We start from the raw sequence: 20,245 nt of genomic DNA on the forward strand, positions 1-20,245 counted from the left end.
TCCCTGCCTGCTTAGCCTGACCTCCCGGCCCTGCCCTGCCAGTGATCTCTCTCCTCACCTCCAGAAGTGTGCGAATCCGCTCCAGGTCTGGAGGCTGTCCAGCCTGCAGCAGCTGCCAGATGCTGTGGTTCTCATCCAGGGTCACCTCAAGCAGATCCCCCTCCAACATGAGCTCCTCCAGGGGAGCTCGGGTTGCCTCAGGCAGCTCCAATACAGGGCCAGTCAACTGTGGCAACAGTGAGGACAGCAGCTCCAGGTCTGGGGGGGGTCGCAGGGACAGGCTGGGTTAGAGGCTGCTCCTGGTCGTATCCCCAACCGCACGACAGGGCCGAGGACCACATGGGTCACTCTGGTGAGCCAACAAACAGTCTCCCCACACCTAGACCTACCTCTCTTACCTGAGCCCTCCCCCGGGGCTACCTTCTCAGGACTGATCACGCTGTCTCCGTTCTCCAGTAACTCCTGCACCTGCCAAGGAGAGCAAGTACAGGTAGTGGTAACTGAACTGAAGAACCAAGCCTTATTGTTTCCCTCTACCCCAGGCTTGGGACCATCCGCCTCCTAGAGGAGGGCAGACACAGGCTGCCGGCATGGAGCATTCCAGGGATCTGGACAGGATGCAAAGTGGGGCAGGGAGGCCAGGCCAAAGGAGACCGAAAGTCAGAGAGCAGGGGCAGGGCTGGAGCCTAAGTAAGGGCGAGGGTTAGGAGACAGGAATTTGAAGGCGAAAAGAGCTGGGCTGCGCAGCTCACCTTAGGCATATCCTTGCCACTGCCTTCTCTGAGAGGGTCAGAGGCAGGGGCTGAAGGGTAGGTAGGGGGCTCCTCGGGCCTGGGTTCAGCCTGCAGCCGCTGGCGAAGCTCGGCCAGCCGTCCCAACAGAGCAGTCACATCCTCAGAGGCTAGAGCCTGCCTGGCACGGCCTTGCCAGCTGATGGCTCTCTCTGTGAGGCACTGTAGGGCCTCGCCCTCAGGCAGCCGCACAGGCAGTCTCTGCAGCGCTACCAGCAGTGCCAGGATGGTCTCCAGGCGCGGGCGCCGTGAGCGCATGCACAGCGGACACAAGAATTTGGTGTCCCACTCCCACCAGGCCAGCAGTGGGGATGAGGTGGGACCAGGCCTTGGGGAACTGAGGAGGCGGGGTACCGACACACATCGCCCATGGAACCAGTCCTGACACAGGTCACACTGCAGAGCTCCCACCCCGGCCGGCACCTGCCCACACACACAGATGGAGGTTGCAGAGGAAGCTGTGGTCGACGATGCCAGTGGACTGGGCTTGGCGGAGTTGGTGCGACGCAGCTGCAGGATTCCCTCCTTCTCCTTCTGTTCCCCCTCCTTAAAGGCCACGATCTGCCAAGCCCAGGACAGAGGAGAAGAGGTCAGCAGCCCAACCCTCCTTTTCTGGCACCATGAATACCCCACTCCCAAACCAGGAGAACTGAGGCCCAGGAAGCAAGCGGTCTGCCCATGGTCACCCGGCTCAGACACTATCGTCGCCAGGCTCTACTCCCCATCTGAGCCCAAGCTCCTTACCACAGAGCCTGGGTCCCTGAGGTCCTGCGCAGACAGCCCCAGCAGCTCTGTGTCAGATTTGTACAACCCCAGCTCCTTCTCCATCCACCGGCTGCGCTTGGTGCTGTCTGAGCCGGCGTCTGCACACGGGCAGAGCACCTGAGGCAGGCAGACAGAGGGGGAATGTCCGGGCTTCCCCTACCTCCCACCCCTCCCCTCCCAGTACCCCTAAGCCCTCATGTTCTCATATTAGCTGTCTCACAACAGCTGGGCCAGAGGCAGAAGAGGCTATGGGGTCAGGGTCCCAGGCCTCACCTCCAGCAGAGTGTAGCAAGAATTCTTCTTGAGGAAGGTCTTGGAGGCCTTCTCCCTCCAGGAGTGCGCTGTCAGTACCTGCAGCTCTAGCTGTCTCAGCTCCTCTAACCCCACAGGTAGGTCCCGGCCCACAGCCACCAGGCCCTCCAAGTCATCCAGGCAGGGGTAGTGATCACCATTCTGGGACAGGGGCAAGAGAATGCTCAATTCAACTTGCTAGCATCTACTGATGTAACTCTGTGCCTGGCCCCGAGCTGGGGACATGAACTGGACTCACAGTCTTGAGGCAGAAAAACAGGGATCATCCTAAGGAGGCCAGGTAGGTCTAAGGAAGGCACACCCACCTGGCTCCCACAACTCCTACATCCACTGGCTCAGCCCCCAGGACCACCAGACTGGTTACCTTCTTGTAGTTTGCCTCTTCTATTCTCCCTGCCCCACCACTCTCACCCTAACCAGTATCCTATCTTTCCTCAGGCCAGCCTCGCAACCCTTCCACATGCTGCTCACCAAGCAACGTTTTGATTCCTCATGAGTTGTGCCCTCTTCCTCTCTCTAGCCAACCCAACTCAACCCAGCGCAGCCCAATGTATGCCATCTCTCCCAGCTGGACTGAAGGTCTGGGGTGGAGGGTAGGGGGCAACAGGGTCCTCACTTGGATCTCGTCCACATCAGCAATCCAGGCCCGGGCCTTAGCAAGAGCCTCCTTTAGAGCCTGGATGTTGGGCAGGTGAACAGGGATGTTTTCTGCCTCATGAATTATGGCCTCAAGCGTGGCTGGTGGATGCTTCTGCCTAAAGGTAGGGAAAAAAAGAGGCCTCAGTCTGGGGTGGTCTGCCTGACCAGAAGCCCAGCGTGACCACCAGATATAGCAACATGAGCCCCTGGGGCTGCCACTTGGGCCTACTTTCTTGTATTCTGCCTATGGGTGGCTGTCAGTCTGTGCTTGCTCAAAACTGCATGCCTCCAACTTCTTCCATAGCCCCTAAGCCTCTGCTCATCTGCCAGTCTGTCAGCTGCTGGCAGTGCCTACACACACAACCAGCAGTATTAATCTGGTGCTGCAGTTTGTCAGATTGCTCCAATGCACGGTGTCTTTCTACTGACACCTGTCCATCTGTCTGTTGGTACTTGTGCTCCTGAGTGTGTGCAGATGTCTGCCTGTGGAGCTAGTCCTCTATACAGCTCTGTATCTCTCCATCTCTGCTTCCCCATAAGACCACCTCTGCCTCTATATATAATACGGAGTTAAAAAGGGGGGGGGGAGTCAATACACCAACACAGGAGTCTGGTGCCCAAGGCCACCCAGGAGAATCACCTTCAGCTTCTCCACTGAACTTTGAAGGTTGCTGTAGAGCAGAGAGGGAAAGAGGCTAGACCTACCTGGCCTCCAGGCAAAGGTGGGCCTTTTCCTCCCAGCGTTCAGCAATGGTCAGCAGCTCCTGCAGTTCGGCTCGGGCCTTGTCCACAGCAGGGCTAGGGGCTACACTGGCACCCGCGACCAACAGTCCCCGCATGACAGCCAGGGTACCCCTTCGGGCTGAGGGGGCCAGTGTGCGTTTCACCTCATCCAGCCATCGCGCCTGTTCCACCTGCCGCTGGAGCTGCTGGGCCTCAGGTACCTCCACCCCCAGCTGCCGCCCCCTCTCCAACAGGGACTGCAAGAGCCCTGGACTGGAGGGCAGTGAGGCCAGGGCCTCACGGGCCTCAGCCTGGTAGGCCTCCACCTGTTCCAGAATACCCTACCAAGATACAGATGAAGAACAAACTCCTCAGCAGGGCCCACACAGAGGTCCCACCACCAGACACCCACGCCCTGCCTACCTTCTTACCCTCCAGTATTTGGGAAGAGCCTAGCATGGGCTGGGCTCTCCTCCTTTGGCAGGCCCTAATTAGTGCTTCCTAACACTCAATGCCCACTAGAATACCTTGTGGCATTTGTTAAAATGCAGTTCCCAAGGCCCCACCCCTTGAGAATCTTAACAGGGTTTAAGTCCCTGGAGGATTTTGATGTATAGCACCAGGAGACCCTCTGCCCTAAAAATGCTCTGCTATGGCCTTCTCAGAACTCCTGTGCTCACACTGGTGTCCACTGCCCTCTCCATCCCACTTCCCCTCTACCTTCCTGAATTTGACTCAGCTTTCCAGACCCACACACACCCTTGTTACTTCCTTTCTCCTCTTCTACCGCCACCAGGAAACCTTCCCTGGACTCTGCATCCTCTACTTGTATCCTTGCCACCTGAACCTCAAATCCTACCTCTAAGAGGCAGTTTGTTAGACCCTTTGCCTCCTAGCTCCCATTATTCTCACATGTGCATCCTGTCTCACCCAAATACTTGACACTTGTGAAAGGAAGCAAGACTGGACTGCTGTTCACGTCCCCCAACCCCCTGATCCCTCAGCAGCACTCCAAGTCTACCCCTCCTCACCTGGACATCCCCAATCTGGTGCATGGCACAAGGCAGGTTGTTCATCTGGTCCAGAAAGGCCCGGAGCTCAGCCAGGGTCATCTGTAGACCAGCTACCCTGTGGGGGCTATGGAGTTCCACATGTGGGGTTTCAAGTCCAAACCCAGTCCCCTCCCTCCATCTCTATACTAGGATCCAACACCTTTCCTCAAACGTGCCCACCTTGACCTCTCATACTTCACAGTTCCCCTCAAATGTCCAGGTTAGACGGAGGGTTTTAAGATACATGTGCATTCATATGAGGGGAAAGAATTAGAAGAGAAGAATATAGGATATATTGGGGGGGGGCCTTAGAAATTGATGGTAACAGAAGCTAGACTTTTCAATCCATCTTCTACTGTTAACTCTATGATCAGGTTTATGTTTGTGTCCTTCTCTTGTCCCTAAACCTTCCACAACACCTACCTGCCCACAAAATCCCTCAGCCTGTATGAAATCTCCTTCAGGTACTGATAAAAAGAAACATTTCTAGCTTTCTTAGCACTCTTCTAGCTGCCTGGCCTTCTTGCCCTCCCCAACACCTCCCACTGTAGTGCTCATCAGCCTCCTGCTGATGTTGATTGCCTAATGGTACTCAGAGTCCACCCCCATTGTCCTTTTCCTAGGTGCTGGCTCCTCAGCAGGTTATCTGTGTTCAACGCCTCACGCTGCCATACCCAGCTTCCTGGCCGCTGACCAGCCCCAGAGCCCGGGACACACAAGCCTCTGCCTCACTCAGGCAGTTCTTGAGTCGCTGCAGCAGCTCACTGTTAGGAAACCTCCGCTCACGGGCCTCAGACTCCAGTGCTCTCAGCTCTTCAAGGCCTGGAGAGAGAATGAGAGCGGCAAGGAGTAGGCAGTATTGAGTAAAGGCAGAGGAAGGGGGTGGAGGGTACAGGAGAAAAGGGAATAGAACTTGCCTGTGGAGTCCCTCCGTCCCCCCATCACTCACTGCGCTTCCGCCCATCCTCCACCTCCAGGGCCACTCGCACTTTGTTGGCCCAGGTGTCAAAGGACTCAGCCCGGACCTTCAGCTTATGGAGCATGGCAGGGAGCTCATCCAAGGTATACCGATACCTGGAGGAAGAGGGCAAGAAAGAGCACATTTGGCCCAGCTCTGTATCTCCCTCCTTGGCCCCCTTCCTCCAGGTAGGCCCCCTGCTCACCGCAGGTACTGCCGGCTACTGGAGCACTTGCAGAGGTCATTGATGTGGGAAAGGCAGACAAGGCCGTCTGGGCAGTCATAGCAGGCCAGGGCTGATAGAAAGCACGTGGTCTTGCACTTGATGCACTGGCGCTCATCATCCGGGAGCAGCTCAAAAGCCTCTCGCTCAGCTTCCGTGATGCCCTGGGGGTATCCGTTATATAGAACCAGAACAGGGCCAGAGAAACCCCTAACTCAGCCACCACTGAGCCCCCTATTAGACTCAAATCTGTGCTATGAGCTGTTGGGGGGACAGAACTCCACAGGAGCACACTGCCTCTGTGATGTCCAGATTCTCAAAGGTGGGGGAATCATACGAAGCAGAGCAAGATCAGTGTGGGCTGACAGGAAGAAAAGTCAGGTAAGATTCAGATCGGCATAAAGGGCCTTTAGGGTGAGAGAAAGTGAGGAACGTGGTGAACCAAGGTACCAGAGAGGTGGCAAAGTGTGGAAGTGGCCAAGAGAAATGCCGTGTACTGGGGAATAATGCTGGCTTCCAGGCACTCAGCACCCACTGTGTTCCAGGCACTGTGCTGGCTGCTTAGCAGGCAAGGACACACTGCATACACATCTATAACTTAAGAGAAATAAAACTCTATGTGCTTGTGTCCAGTGTTTAATGATACAATTTTTTTCCCCAAAAAACATGGCCTCCAAACCTAAGTTAATGACTTCATCTGTTGATCAGATGAAGAAAAATCAATCCATTCCAAAAATGGAGAAGTCAGCTATCTTGGAGTAATTGAAAGACAATAGGATATTATATATTAGGGGCGATTTTAGGGATTTTAGAGACAAATTTGGATTCTAACAGTTTTTGTCTTCTATACTGGATAATCACATGCAGAAGAATGAAACTGGACCCTTATCTTACATCACTCATGAAAATTAAGTTGAAATGAATTAAAGACTTAAACATAAGACCTGAAACCATACAACTCCAAGAAGGAAACAGGGAAAATGCTCCTTGACATTGGTCTTGGCAATAATTTCTTACTTCCTGTACATGATACGTACCTAAAGCATAAGCAACAAAAGTAAAAATAAATAAGTGGGACTACATCAAACTAAAAAACATCTGCACAGCAAAAGAAACCATCAACAAAATGAAAAGGCAACTCAAGGAATGGCAGAAAATATTTGCAAACCATGTATCTCATAAAGGGTTAATATCCAAAATATATAAAGGACTTATATAACTCAATAGTAAGAAACCAAACAGGACAATTAAAAATTTGGAAAAGGACTTGAATAGAGATTTTTCCAAGAAGACATATAAATGGCCAATATGTGTACATGAAAAGATGTGCAAGATCACTAATCACCAGGGAAATGCAAATCAAAACCACAATATCACCTCACATCTGTCAGAATGGCTTATTATCAAAAAGATAAGAGATAACAAATGTTGGAGAGGATGTGGAGACAAGGGAACCTTTGCACATTGTGGTGGGAATGTAAATTGGTGCAGTCACTTTGGAAACCAGTATGGAGGTTCCTCAAAAAATCAAAAACAAAATAACAAGGTCCTACTGTATAGCACAGGGAACTATATTCAATACCTTGTAATGGTCTATAATGAAAAATAATATAAAAAGAAATGTACATATATAAATGAACCACTATGCTGTACACCAGAAATTAACACATTATAAACTGACCATATGTCAATTTTAATTAATTAATTAATTAAAAATAGAACTGCCCTATGATCCAGCAATCCCTCTTCTGGGTATATATCCAAAGGAAATGAAACCAGGATCTCAAAGAGATATCTGCATTCCCATGTTCACTGCAGCATTATTCACAACAGTCAAGATACGGAAACAACCTAAGAGTCCATCAACGGAGGAATGGATAAAGAAGATGTGGTATATATACACATATGATGGAATACTATTCAGCCGTAAGACAGAAATTCTACCATTTGTGACAACATGGATGGACCTTGAGGGCATTATATTAAGTCAAACAATTCAGATAAAAACAAATATTACAGGATATCACCTATCTATGAAATCTAAAGAAGCCAAATTCATGGCAACAGAGTAGAATGGTGGTGGCCAAGAGCTAGGAGGTAGGGGAAATAGGGAGATGCTGGTCAAAGGGTACAAATGTCCAGTTAGATGAGCAAGTCTAGGGGATCTAAAGTACAGCATGGTGAATACAGGGGGGAAAAAGAATAGGCATTCAACAAGTATTTATTGTTATTAGCTCTAATTTTCAGATAAGGATACCTATTTCACAGGCCTATCTCATTTTACTAAGGAGGAAACTGAATCTCAGAGTCAGTTAACTTACCCAAAGTGAGAATCTGACTGTAGCCTGTTTTGACTCTGAAGCCAGAGAATGCTGTTCTAAGGATGAAGACCCTAGGTATTCTCAGATCACAGACTCCTCTGAGAACTAGATGCAAGCTATGAGCCCCCTTCCTAGAACAGTAAACACACAAACACACAATCTTTTACAGAATTTTAAGACAAGGAGTTCCAAAACCCTTCTCTGAGGTAAGGGCCAAGTGTAGAGAATTTTGAATGTCAGGGATGAGAGCATCTACTCTTCCCACCTTGCTTTGGCTCCTTCCTGTAGTCTAGCACAGGTCCAGGGTCATCACTGAATTACAGCACTGAACAGAGAGAAAAAATGATGCCCAAAAAGCTGAGGGGCTCACCAATTGATACCACAGACTGACAGGTCCCAGACTTCCAACACTTACCATAGCTGCAATTCTCCTTACAGCCCAAGCTCATAGGAAAGTTATAAATGAGCTTTAAAAGAAGAAAGTATTACCCTAAACGGACAGCAAGGGATCCCTCAGAAGCAGCATTCCTTTGTAATCCTATGGACAACTCTCACTAAGTCAATTCCCTAATTGGGCAAGTTTGGAGCTTCAGGAAGGCAGCTGAACTGCATGAGTAGCGGTCCCACTGACCTATGCACTCAACTGACACAGTTATGAGAAATCTATTAAAGGAAGACCGCCTTCTACTTGATAACATTACCCTTGGTTAAGCTACTGAACCGTACGAATGTAATAAAATGGCATTTCCTAAGAAATGTTTCATATTTCAATCATTTTCTTCAATGTATTACCAATGACAGCATCTGCTACAGTTCAAGTGCAGTAATGATGCTTTGACATAAATCACTTTACTCAAGCTTTACAACCACCTTGTAAGTTAGGTATTTATTCCCATTTTACAGAGTGGGAAAGTAGGACTATGTCACTTGGAAAGGTTATCCAGCTAATCAGCAAGTAGGGTTTCCATTTGCCAGTCGGTCTTGTTGGGTTATTTACATAATGATAAATAGCAGTTATAACAGCACCCACTATAGGTCAGTTACTTAACAAACATCTTAAACCCACTCAACTATCCCAAAAGATAATCACTATTATGATCCCCATTTTTTTCAGACAGGGATACTGATGTTCAGTGTCATAAATTAACTTGCAAACAATCATTCGTAAATGGTAGACACTGGAATGTGGTTTCCAGTCCAGGTGTGTCTAGTTCTTTTCACTACTCCCCAAGAGTAGAGGCTACATCTTCTACTTCTTCCTCCCCCAGCCTCTGTCAGTCTAGGGTACACAATCCAGGGCACTCTTCTCACCACCCACCTTCTCTAGCAGGGCCTTTCGTAGACGCCGCTCCTCCTGCACCATGATGAACATTTCCTTGTGCACAGCTGCTGCAAGGTTCAGGTCCAGCTTCTCTGGACAGGCAGCCATCTTGCAGATGAGCTCCTCATGGGAGAAGACGCAGTATCTTCGGAGCCGGCGGTAGTGCTCAATGCACTGGCGTCCAGCCGGCAGCTGTGGACAGGTTGAAGGTTGAGTATGGCCAAGTCTGGAGGCCATGGTGCCTCACCTTCCCCACAACCCTCCTCCTTCTCCCTGCCAGCCCGTCATTCTCCAGACTCACCCAGTCAGCAGTGCAAAAGTTGACGGCCTCAGCAAAGTTGTAGCCTTGGTTGAAGCCACTGTGGTAAGCACGAGGGAAGGTAATGACGAATTCTCCTGCACACTGGTTTGTGCGAACAACCTGAGGAAGAAAGGCCAAGGTCATTGAGACAGAGGTTTTGCAGTCTACAGAAACCTGATCTAAGTGCAGGGTCCTTAAAGAGGCGAAGGAAAGCCTCAGGAAACACAATCTGACAACGGATTTGCAGACTCTCCAACTCTGAAAGAAAGGACCATTGGCCTCTGCTCTCAAGGTTTTGATCTGTGGTAACAAGATTTGAGTCAAAAGCAGGAAAGGTACATACCAAAATATTCCAACTTCTCTAGTAATTTTTATAAAAATTCAAAGTATCACTTTTCGTTAATAATTATTGTTACCAGTCATATATACAGTCTCAAGAGCCAAGTGGTTCAAGATTTGTTATGAAATCAGCAGGCCCTGCCATTCTCTATTCCCCAGAGTCAATCACTTTCACCTACTCTGATTATTTTGGTATTTACCTCAACAACCCTAAATGATAAGCCTCTAGACTGTCTTAAAAACAGGCTCCTCTGTATAGCCTTGTAATAACATATAATGGAAATTTCTTGTAATAACATATAATGGAAAAGAATCTGAAAAGAAAATATATACATGTATGTAAAAACAAAAAATAGCCTACTTCTCAATTTGCTTATTATTTTCTATGCATGTATTAGTAATTTAATTCCAACCTTTTGGTCAAGTGTCCAACTCTCCTCTCTCCCAACCCTTTTCAGCTTTCTGTAGCAGTCTCTCATGGAGCCTTATGGTCAGTTTCAATTGGGACCAGCTGCCCTCCCTGGTTCATCACTCTCCCATGACAGATCTCGTGTTTCCTAGATCCCGTTTCTTTGTTCTTGGTTTGTTCCTTTGCTGTGCTTGAGCACATCCTCCAACAGGTTCTGAGAAATGGTGGGAAGAACTTTTTTTTTAATGTTTCTATTCTGCTCTCACATTTGATAACGTGACTGCCCACAGAATTCTAAGTTGAAAATCATTTTGAAGGCATGGATGGCTCTAGTCTTCTAGATTCCAATGTTGCTTCTGAAGTCTGAAGCCATTCTGATTTTTAATGCTTTAAATGAAACCTGTTTTCTCAGGAAGCCTGTAGGATTTTTCTGGTCCCACTGTTTGATATGAAAATTCACCAGATACACCTAGGTGTAGATCTATTTTCATTCACGTGCTGGGTAGGCCCTTTGATTCTGGAAACTGTCTTTCAGTTCAGGGAAATTTTTTTGAACAAGTTCATTAACGAACAATATGATCTTTCCAGTTTTCACATATTCTCTCTTTTCCAAACTCATATTATTTGAATATTGAACCCCTGAACAAATTCTCTAATTTTCTCTACCTTTTTCCACCTACATCTTTTTATTCTATTTTTTGGGAGATTTCCTTTTTACCTTCTAAACTTTTTTTTTTAGTTTTTCACTGTTGCCATCATAATTTTAATTTCCAAGAGCTCTTTTTGTTCTTTAGTGTGTTATTTTTAAATAGTATCCTGTTCTTATTTCATGTTTGCAAAACATGCTCATCTCTGAAGGTATTAATGAGGTTTATTTTCCTTTTCTTTCTGAAGTTTATTTCTCTCTGCTTAGCCTGGCTCTCCAAGTTGCTTTTTTAATATTTGGTTCTACTTTGTCTCCTAGAGTTTTCTCGGTTGTCTGTTGATCTCTGGCTATCCACTTATATTTAAGAGCAAGAAATGAAGTGGCTAAATGGAAGTTCTAAGTACATAGGTGAAGTTTAACTGTGAGCATCACTGTGGAGTGAACCCATTTACTCTGAGAAACTCTAGGTCCTTCCTTTTGGGCCAGATTCCCCAAAGAAAACTCTCCCACTTTTTGCCTGAAGGAAAAAGGTCTGGCTGCCAGCGTTGCGAAAGCCAAGTGGAGGAAGATGGCTGGGAACCTCAGCATTCAGTATGCATACAATGATGAATCCTATTAGTTTCACTATACCTCCACCCTCAACTATACCTAAAAGACCTCAATCCAGAGATTTTCTATTTTAACCTCTTAAAAAGTAAATCTTCAATCTAAAATAAATAAAAAGCTATTTTCCGATGAAGCATCACTTAAAAAAAAAAAAAAAAGTAAATCTTCAGTCTTTAGCTAGAGCTGAGGGAGGGTCCAGCTGCCCAGCATGGGAGGGGATCCCACAGCTTCTTCTCATATATAGATATGAACCAATCTTTATTTTTAATCCATGCCTGGTGCCACTGACTACTGAATTTTTGGGGGATTCTGGGATATAAATCAAGTTGGTTCTCAGATGTTCAGTACTGGCTTAAGATTCAGTTTCTTACCTGTTTTCTAGTTTCAAGAATTTTGTTTACCATTGTCTCTTTTCTTGTTTTCATCATCTCTGTGACTTTTTTTTACCTTAAAAAAAAATCCCTTTGTGCCATTTTAGTAGAGTTTCAGTAAAGAATGGAAATACACGTGTATGTTTAATTTGCCATCTTTACCAAAAGTCTTACAAAGTTTTAAAAGATGAACATACAATACTGATGTTCACAGCTAAATAAGTACAGTGCTGGTATGGGGACCAATAACTTCTACTCTCTGGAAAGTAAAATTGCTGATATATACCAAGAACCTAAAATGTTTATACCCTTCAACCCAACAATTCCTCTGCTAGGATTCTAGGCTAATGTGGAGAGAATTAACATCCTAACAATACTGAATCTTCCTATTTGTGAATACATCTCCACAGTTATTCGGGTCATGAATCAGTTCCCACTTTCAATACATTTTCTTCTTAAATCTGTCCCTGCTTAGAGGCAACATCAGTATTTCTTGCTTGTATTATTGCACTGGCCCCCATTACCAACCACCAGAACTGTCTTCCAGAAAATGCAAATCTGATCATGTAATGTCCCTGTTGAGAACCCCTCACTTGAATCTCCATGTCCACATGATAAAGCCACAGAACCAACAGGCAAACTCTTAATCTTCCGTCAAGTGTCACCACTTCTACAAATGTTCTCCTGACACCCTCTTTCTAATGACCCAGTCTGTTCTCATAGAAACTCTAACATTTTATTCCCCTTGTTTACTCACCTCTGTCCTCTACTCAACTGCACATGACAAAAGCCAGGGATTGGTTTATTTGCTCTCAGGGTGTTGACCAGAGGCCTTGCACACAGAGGGAGTTCTGTAGCAGTGGTCTAGTCCCAGTCTTAATTTTTATGGATGTGAAAACTGAGTCCCAGAGAAGCCTCAAGTAGCAGAGCCAGAAATAGAACCTAATGCTCTTGCACCCTCATTTTGGCAATGTCACTAAACTATTTTCTATGCAGGTTTTTTTTTAAAGCTCTCCTCACATTCTGCAGCTATTAAAAAATGACCCAAAGTCCATCAACTGGTGAATGGATAAACAAAATACAGTATTATCCATACAATGTAATATTATTTCACCATAAAAAGGAATGAAGTTCTAAAACATGCTATAACATGGATGAACCTCAAAAACACTATGCTAAGAGAAAAGTCAGACACAAAGGACCACATATTATTCCATTTATATGAACTATATAGAAAATGCAAATCTTCTGAGTCAGCAGATTAGTGGGTGCCTGGGATTAGGGGTTGGAATGGAGAGTGGCTGCAAAAGGGCATAGGGGATCTTTCTGGAATGATAGAAATGTTCTAACATTGGATTGTGGTAATGGTAGCACAACACTGTAAATTCACTAAACTGTGCACTTAAAATGGATGACTTTTATGGTATGCAAATTATACTGCAATAAAGCTGTTTTTTCAAAAAAGATGATTATATATAGTTCATGGTAAGAAATCAAAAATCACTCTAGATCAGCAATGTCCAATAGAAACAGAATGCTAGCCACATTATGTACTTTACAATTCTCTAGTGGCCACATTAAAAAACTAAAAAGAAACAGATGAAATTAACATCAACATATTTTATTTAACTTAATATATTCACAATATTATAATTTCAAAGTGTAATTGGTATACCAAAGCATTAGTGAGATATTTCACATTCTCTGTTTCATATTACGTCTTGAAATCCAACATGTATATTTCAGTTGGGACTAGCCATGTTTCAAGTGCTCAACGGCCACATGTGGCTAGTGGCTACCAAATTGGACAATGCCATTCTAGATCATTAAACTTAACAAAAGAGATTATAAAATCCATACACTGATTACTGCTATGTCAAAATTTACATTAAAAAACAGATGGAAACAAAATGTGGAGGAAATAGAGATGACCCCTTTACTTCCATTTTTTGGAAAGCAGGGATGTTTGTTTTATAATGAAAATAATACTTACACTATATATCTATATCTATAAAAAGAAATGGCCTTCTCTCACCAAAGAGGAAGGCGGGTGAGGTGGGGAGTAGGCAACCAAAGATAGCTTTGAGGGAGCTCCAGCTGGCTAAATTGCAGCCTGCAGACATAAGAATATGAAAATAAGATGCCTTGGATTCAGGAGATACTGCCAAGCCCACGAGCCTGGAGATGCTAGGAACTACCTATAGGAAGGGGCAGGGCAAACAAGAGGGTGGGTTGGTGAAGCAGCAGCTGCCAGAGAGGCTGGTGAGCCACGAGCAGGAGAAATGCTATGGAGGTAGAAGCAAAGAACACATGTTTAAAAGTCTGTGATAAAGTTTTTTTTTTTAAAGAGGTTAAGGATTGAACAGCTATATATTCATATATATATATATATGCATCTTAGTTGTCTGAATCCTTAAGGAGAATCCTCTTCTACTCTTTCAATTCTCCTTGACATTGTGGGAAAGGACTGATGCTGTGCTGTAGGTCAGGAAGATAGGAGTCTAAGGAAAGGTCAGACTTAATGTCTACTTCTGAAGAGCATAACTTGAAAAGTCCTTGATCATTTCCACATCTTGAGCCCAGTAATTCTCAAATGTGGTGAGGCAGAGAGGAAAAAGATACCTCCCACTTCCGCTGAGTGGAGGAAGGTTGCTTCAACTGTTGTAGAATGCGCTTCCTCTAATTCCCTAGGTACCGCAATCCTTGGTCAAGTATCACTAAAATATGTAATAAAAAACATTACTCACAGGTTACGAAGTATAGCAAAATAAGCTGAATGCAAGAAGAAATTCAGGTGAGAATCACTGACCTAGTCGAAAGCCCCACTGTACAGATGACCAGGGATTTCAAGGAGATATCAATTCAATAAATACTGACTGCCTACCATGTCCCATGCATTAGACCAAGAGGCAAGGCAGCAAAGGCTGGTGGGGGGGGCCTGGGAGGGGGTGATGAAGGGAGTGGGGAGGAACAGCAGCACAGAATAAGACTCAAAGCAGAGGTGAAGGATGTACTCATTCCTATAGGGCTGCTGATCAGCAACCTTTAAGATCCACACCAGAAAACTGGTGGATGCTAAGCAATACTAGAAATTCCCAGGAATATAAAGCCTCTTATAGGTAAGCCAGGTTGTATATCCAGGGTGGGAGAGAAGTCCACAGAAGACAATAGGACAACCCAGGACTCTGGGTTCAGCTTTTTTTCCCTTAATGTTGAAAGATACTGGCACTTTTTTTTTTAAGGTTACTCCCCCCCCAGCTTTACTGAGATATAACTGACATATAACATTGTGTAAGTTAAGGTGGAATGTCAACATGTTAATTTGATATATGTTGCAAAATAATTACCACTATAGAACTCTGATCTGTTATATAAGTAAAAAAGACCTACCCACGGCTATGAGAAGGGTTACAACGTGGAATGTACAGCAGAGACTGTTAGGTTGCCCCCTATATTCATTCTCATCCTCTTTCGTAATAACATGACCTCCAATTTGTAGCTGGTACATGTAGACCATCCTTAATAAGAATCAGATTTTCCAGTTTTCCTTACAGCTAGATATGGCCATGTAACAAAGCTGTGACTAACAGGAGATGAATGGAAATTATGTGTGCCTTTAAGAGCAAGGAGACTTGTCTTGTCCTGTCCTTCCTCCATTTCCCTCTTCCACTGGCTGGAATGTAGATGTGATAAGAAGCCACCCCTGAGGTGTTGCCTTCAAACACATGGCCCAGAGGGCTCACGATCACACTGTATATCTAACCATTATTATTTTGGGTCTCTATTAGAACCATCAAATCTATAGCCCAATTAAGATAGAACAGGAATGAGAAAGGGGCAGGGGTAGATTCCAGACAACACCCACCACCACCACAAAGAACATCACTAACTCATTCCCACTCTTTGACTGTTTCCTGGGCACTCACCGGCACGCCATGGGACATGAGGGTATTGGGATTCATGAGAGTGACAAGTTGGTGCAGAAGGTCAGGCTGGCTATCAAAGAGCTCAGGTGTCAGCTTCTTCATCACCTCTTCCAAATGTTCTGCTGCAAGCGAGGGTACCCCATACCAGGTCTTCGGCTCACCCCTGGCCAAGGAGAAAGGGGACACATAGAGTGGGCATACCCAGGGTGGACTGAAGGAGCCCACCCTGACTCCTTCCCTGGTTCCCCAGGGCCCCACTCACCAGTGGAGGTAGTTAATGGAGTAACTCCAGTGATCCTCAATATGCCAGCAAAAGGCTGAGAAGACCATGCCCACGTAGAGCCAGGGCACCTTCATGCCGGAGATATCTGCATTAATGTGGCACAGTACGGACTGCTCCAACACCGGCATCACATTCAGGTTCCAACCACTGGTAGCATACTCCTGTCAAGTCAGGTGTTTGTGGAAAAGGGATGAGGGTTTATGCTAAGGAACTGAGATCTTTAGCCCAGGGAACCTTAGTTTTAAGGTCTTAAACCTTTTTGAAACATCTAAGAAATATTATAGGTATCCCCACCCCCGCCCCCTCAAATGCATTCACACAATACACATAAAATTTCACTTCACTTCAATTTTAAGGAGGTTTACAGATATACCCACCCACCAAAATACCTGCAAGTTAAAAGCCCCTGCTCTGGACCAAAATGCACCCTTCCCTTGAGACAGGCCTAGGCTCTCATTTTCTCCTGCACTTTCAACCCAGTCCCTGACCACTTCTTATGAATGAGCCAGGTACCCTGCCAGGTACTTCATATACTTTCTCATTTAACTCTTATTAGGCTGTGTTCTTTACACACATCATCTCAACTAAATCTCACAGCAACCACGTAAGGCAGGCATAACTGCCCCCATCCTATAGAGATACTGAGTCTTTCAGATGCTAAATGCCTTGCCTAAGCTCACAAAGCTGACGTATGAATCATCTACTCACCTCCTCCTCAGGTGTTAAGTGCCGCTTACTGTCACTGACAGGGAAACCGCTACCAAATTCTTTGGAATGGATGTCAGCCCCATACTCAACAGTCACGTCTTCCTCAATGCTATTCACCAGCCGCCAGAATTCCTTCTCCACGAGTTCTGTGGGCACCATCTAGGGAACAGAGGTAGCAGATGATCATAGCCCACTGTATTCTGGCCCCAATGACCCAGGAGAGCCAAGACCATGAGGCACCGAACACCTACGACCCTAGCCCTGACACTACCCCAGCCCTCCATCACCTACGTGTACGGGCATGTTGAAGTAATCGGCTTTAAAGGAGTCAGCCATCTCGCCAAAGCTCTGCAGAGTGTATTCCCGGGTAGCCTGCTCAAAGCCAAAGGCTTCGGGGGGGCGTTTACACTCCTGAAACCCAAAGGAGAACATGTCACCAAGGCAGAGGCAAAGAGGTGGAGAATCCTCAAAAGAGGAGCTGGAATATGGGGTAGGAGTAGGGAGGGAGAACAGCCCTAGGTCTGTACTGAAGGCCCCCGAGGCAGGCCTCACTTCATAGCTCCACCTCTTTCTCCTAGCACTCCGGCTCAGTCTTTTCACTCCCCACATGCACTTCTACACTGCTTCTGCTCTTCTCCTCCTTTAGAACTTTACTATGTAAACCAAGGGCTCTGACTTAACCATGCTACCCCATGTTCTTTCACCACTATTTTTTCTCTTGAGATAAAATGTGAGTTTATACAGGATGCTCAGAAAAGCCTTTTTATGCCCAGACTTTTTATTTCCCAGTGCCTGGGAAAACGGCACTGAATACCCTAGTAGCTTGGAGGATAGGAAATGAAGGCACCAGCTTCTAGTGTCAAACCCTACAGTATTTCTGTACTTTAGACTGTCTCAGAAGACAGAATATGGGTCTAACTCACTTTGTACCCATGTTCATGGTTTTAGATGAGAGCTATATGTAACCCAGAGCTCATGTCTGAAAACTAAATGTCAATCTGGTCCACTGGCCCACAACCACTTAGAGAGCCAAGTAGAGCTAACAGTCTTTGTTGTCTATGATACTGCTGGTATTCAAACTCCTCCCTAAAGGAATCCCTACCACTAACGGCACTGCCTGGTCTCTTTCCTCATCTCTGTGTGTGAGCACACACACCTGATCCCTATGACTACAGCTGAGTCTCTAAGGCAAGAGACTACCAACATCTACTCTCCAATAACCCAGAGAGAGATATGTAGATGAGCACCTAGAATCTGGATGAAGGTAGGAAGTAGGAAGCTCATGAAATGGACCTGGCAGGGTTCCCCGGCCTCTTAGCCCTTACTGCTGCTTTGGCTGCTCTCCTTACTACCTCTCTTGCACTAGGTACATTCTCCCCATATACCTTTGCTCCTGCACTCCTCCACCCCTCAGTCTAGAAAGCCTGCCCACCTCTTGTAGTTAAAGTCTACAATACTGCAAACCAATCTAATTATCACAACAGAAGGAAAACAACTAAATAAGTACTATACCCATATGACGGATCCCCTACAAGAAAAAAATCATACCCATGAATAAATTTAATAACACAGGAAAATGATTATTTGTTTCAATATAACAAATGAAAATACACAGTAAGATCCGAAACCTGTTAAAGATAGTTATATATGTATGGAACAACAAAAAGATGAGAAGAAAATATACCAGACTATTAACAATGGTTGTCTTTAGGTGGTGAGATAGGTAATTTATTTTCCAAGCTTTCTAAAAGAAACAAAGAATAAAAATCTTGGAAATCAAAAGAACATTTTTTTCTTCATCTTCCTGTCCTCCAAATCTCATTGCTGATACATTCCCTGATTATTACTCTTAGTCACTTTCCTCTCCTCTGAACTTCTACACCTGAGTTTCTAACACACAATTTAACATTTGATTATACCTCATCATGTACAATCTGTCTAATCATGAGTCTTACCACCCCAGGTAGTCTGACAGCTCCCAGAGAACACAGGCTGAGTGGCCCCCTCTTCTTTCTCCCAAAGCTCTGTCCAGCCCAGCCCAGCCCCAGGGACCTAAAACATAAGACCGTGGCTGCACTGGGAGGTTGCTCTCAATAAGGCCAAATGAAGGAAGGCAAGGACACCCTATGAGGCAGACACAGACTGGGACTGTGAAGTCCTTACCGCCATGACACATTTTGGGCACCGCCAGACACCCTTGGGAATCTCAGGCAAAGGAGGCAACAAGCAGAAGATGTGGTAGTTGTCATCACAGCCATCACACAGCAGGAGCTTGTCATCCTCATCCCCTCGGGAACACATCCGGCATACATATGATTCAATCTGCCAGGGGAGGGAGGCAACGGTTCAGCAACCTAATCCCTGTCTAGCCTTTCAAACATCAGACTCCTCCAGACAGTACCCTAATCCACAGAGCTCTCCATTAGAAACCCACCATGCCTGCTGGCTGGATCATTCACGGCCCTGTACAAGTTAGTCATCCTAGGTCTGGAGTTTAACTGCAAGCATGTACCATCTCCCCAAATAAACGGGTAGAGCTGTGAGAGCAGAGTCTATATTACCCAACCTTGAATCCCTCATTTTTATTCATTTAATAAACACTGAACACTTATGTGTTCAATGTTATGCAGGACTCTGTAGTACAGTGATAAATAAGGTGTGGCATCTGCCTTCTAAAGGCATATGGCACTCCAGAGGCACACACTCAAAAATTAAAGGTAAGTGTGGAAACTGCCAATAGCAGCCCTCAACAGGGAACTGTGGGAACCTAGAGAAGGAAGCACTCAAATCAGCTGGAGATAAGGAGGTACAGCCCTGAGGAAGAACTTCGCTGAAAAGGTGACACTTGAAACAGACGGAAATCTGAAGGCAAACGGAAATTTGGCAATGGGGCAGAGCATAGGGGGAAACTCTTCCAGGCAAAATAAACAGTGTGTGCAAAGGATAGGGAAAGAAAGCATGCCATGTCTCAGGGGAAAAAAACAAACATACCTACTAGTAGTTCAGTGTGGCTATAGCAGAGGAGTGAGGTGGGTAGTGCTGGGGAATGAGGATAGAGGTCAGCAGGGACTGGAACATGCATGGTAATGAGCTTAGCCTTTATCCTGAAGCAATGGAGAGGGAGTCTCCTTCTCTGTACCCTTCCAGCACTTCATGTTGACACCACTCGATCACCCTTTCTTGTCCTTTGTCCCATGTGAGTTGGCCTTGTTTCCTCAATTAAGTGAGCTACCTGAGGCAGGGCCCACCAGGCTCACTTTTCTGCTTAGTGCAACCTGATCCAGTGCCATGCTGGGGAATGCTTGTTGAAGGGACGAGAAGCAGAGCATTAGGAAGTCAGGGCTGGGTCCTTACAAACTGGGCATTGCTGTGGTTCCTCCGCAGCCTCATGGTCATCTTGGTGCAGGGCTCTGGGCTGTGACTCAGCTCCTCCTTGCTTTCCAGGAAGGTCTTGGGTGAGGTTGACTCCACCTTCACATCCCCACCTGACTCCTCCTTCACCACTACTGTAGGGGGGCACTCAGGCCCTTCCTTATCTGGGAGAGAGAAGA

General features: G+C 46.1%; 1 protein-coding gene across 8 annotated transcripts in view; it reads right to left on the reverse strand.

The window, feature by feature from the left end:
- The window catches only part of KDM5C (lysine demethylase 5C), a 30,438-nt gene that overhangs the window by 1,225 nt on the left and 8,968 nt on the right, over window positions 1-20,245 (reverse strand). For 3 of the 8 annotated variants that reach the window (XM_006218268.4, XM_006218269.4, XM_015251177.3), the window contains 19 exons: window positions 20,049-20,230; window positions 18,858-19,016; window positions 16,986-17,105; window positions 16,695-16,853; window positions 15,966-16,147; window positions 15,704-15,866; window positions 9,407-9,526; window positions 9,103-9,297; window positions 5,446-5,627; window positions 5,232-5,356; window positions 4,957-5,104; window positions 4,262-4,367; window positions 3,213-3,571; window positions 2,485-2,623; window positions 1,830-2,009; window positions 1,536-1,673; window positions 753-1,352; window positions 390-468; window positions 59-258 (listed from right to left, as the gene is read on the reverse strand). In XM_006218268.4, the coding sequence (XP_006218330.1) occupies window positions 59-258; window positions 390-468; window positions 753-1,352; window positions 1,536-1,673; window positions 1,830-2,009; window positions 2,485-2,623; window positions 3,213-3,571; window positions 4,262-4,367; window positions 4,957-5,104; window positions 5,232-5,356; window positions 5,446-5,627; window positions 9,103-9,297; window positions 9,407-9,526; window positions 15,704-15,866; window positions 15,966-16,147; window positions 16,695-16,853; window positions 16,986-17,105; window positions 18,858-19,016; window positions 20,049-20,230 (3,536 nt within the window). The remainder of the gene's footprint in view (window positions 1-58; window positions 259-389; window positions 469-752; window positions 1,353-1,535; window positions 1,674-1,829; window positions 2,010-2,484; window positions 2,624-3,212; window positions 3,572-4,261; window positions 4,368-4,956; window positions 5,105-5,231; window positions 5,357-5,445; window positions 5,628-9,102; window positions 9,298-9,406; window positions 9,527-15,703; window positions 15,867-15,965; window positions 16,148-16,694; window positions 16,854-16,985; window positions 17,106-18,857; window positions 19,017-20,048; window positions 20,231-20,245) is intronic. The other 5 variants (XM_006218271.3, XM_006218270.4, XM_031671099.2 and 2 more) reach the window with 3 other exon arrangements.

Source organism: Vicugna pacos, chromosome X (genome assembly GCF_048564905.1).
Source record: "Vicugna pacos chromosome X, VicPac4, whole genome shotgun sequence".
NCBI lineage: Eukaryota > Metazoa > Chordata > Mammalia > Artiodactyla > Camelidae > Vicugna > Vicugna pacos.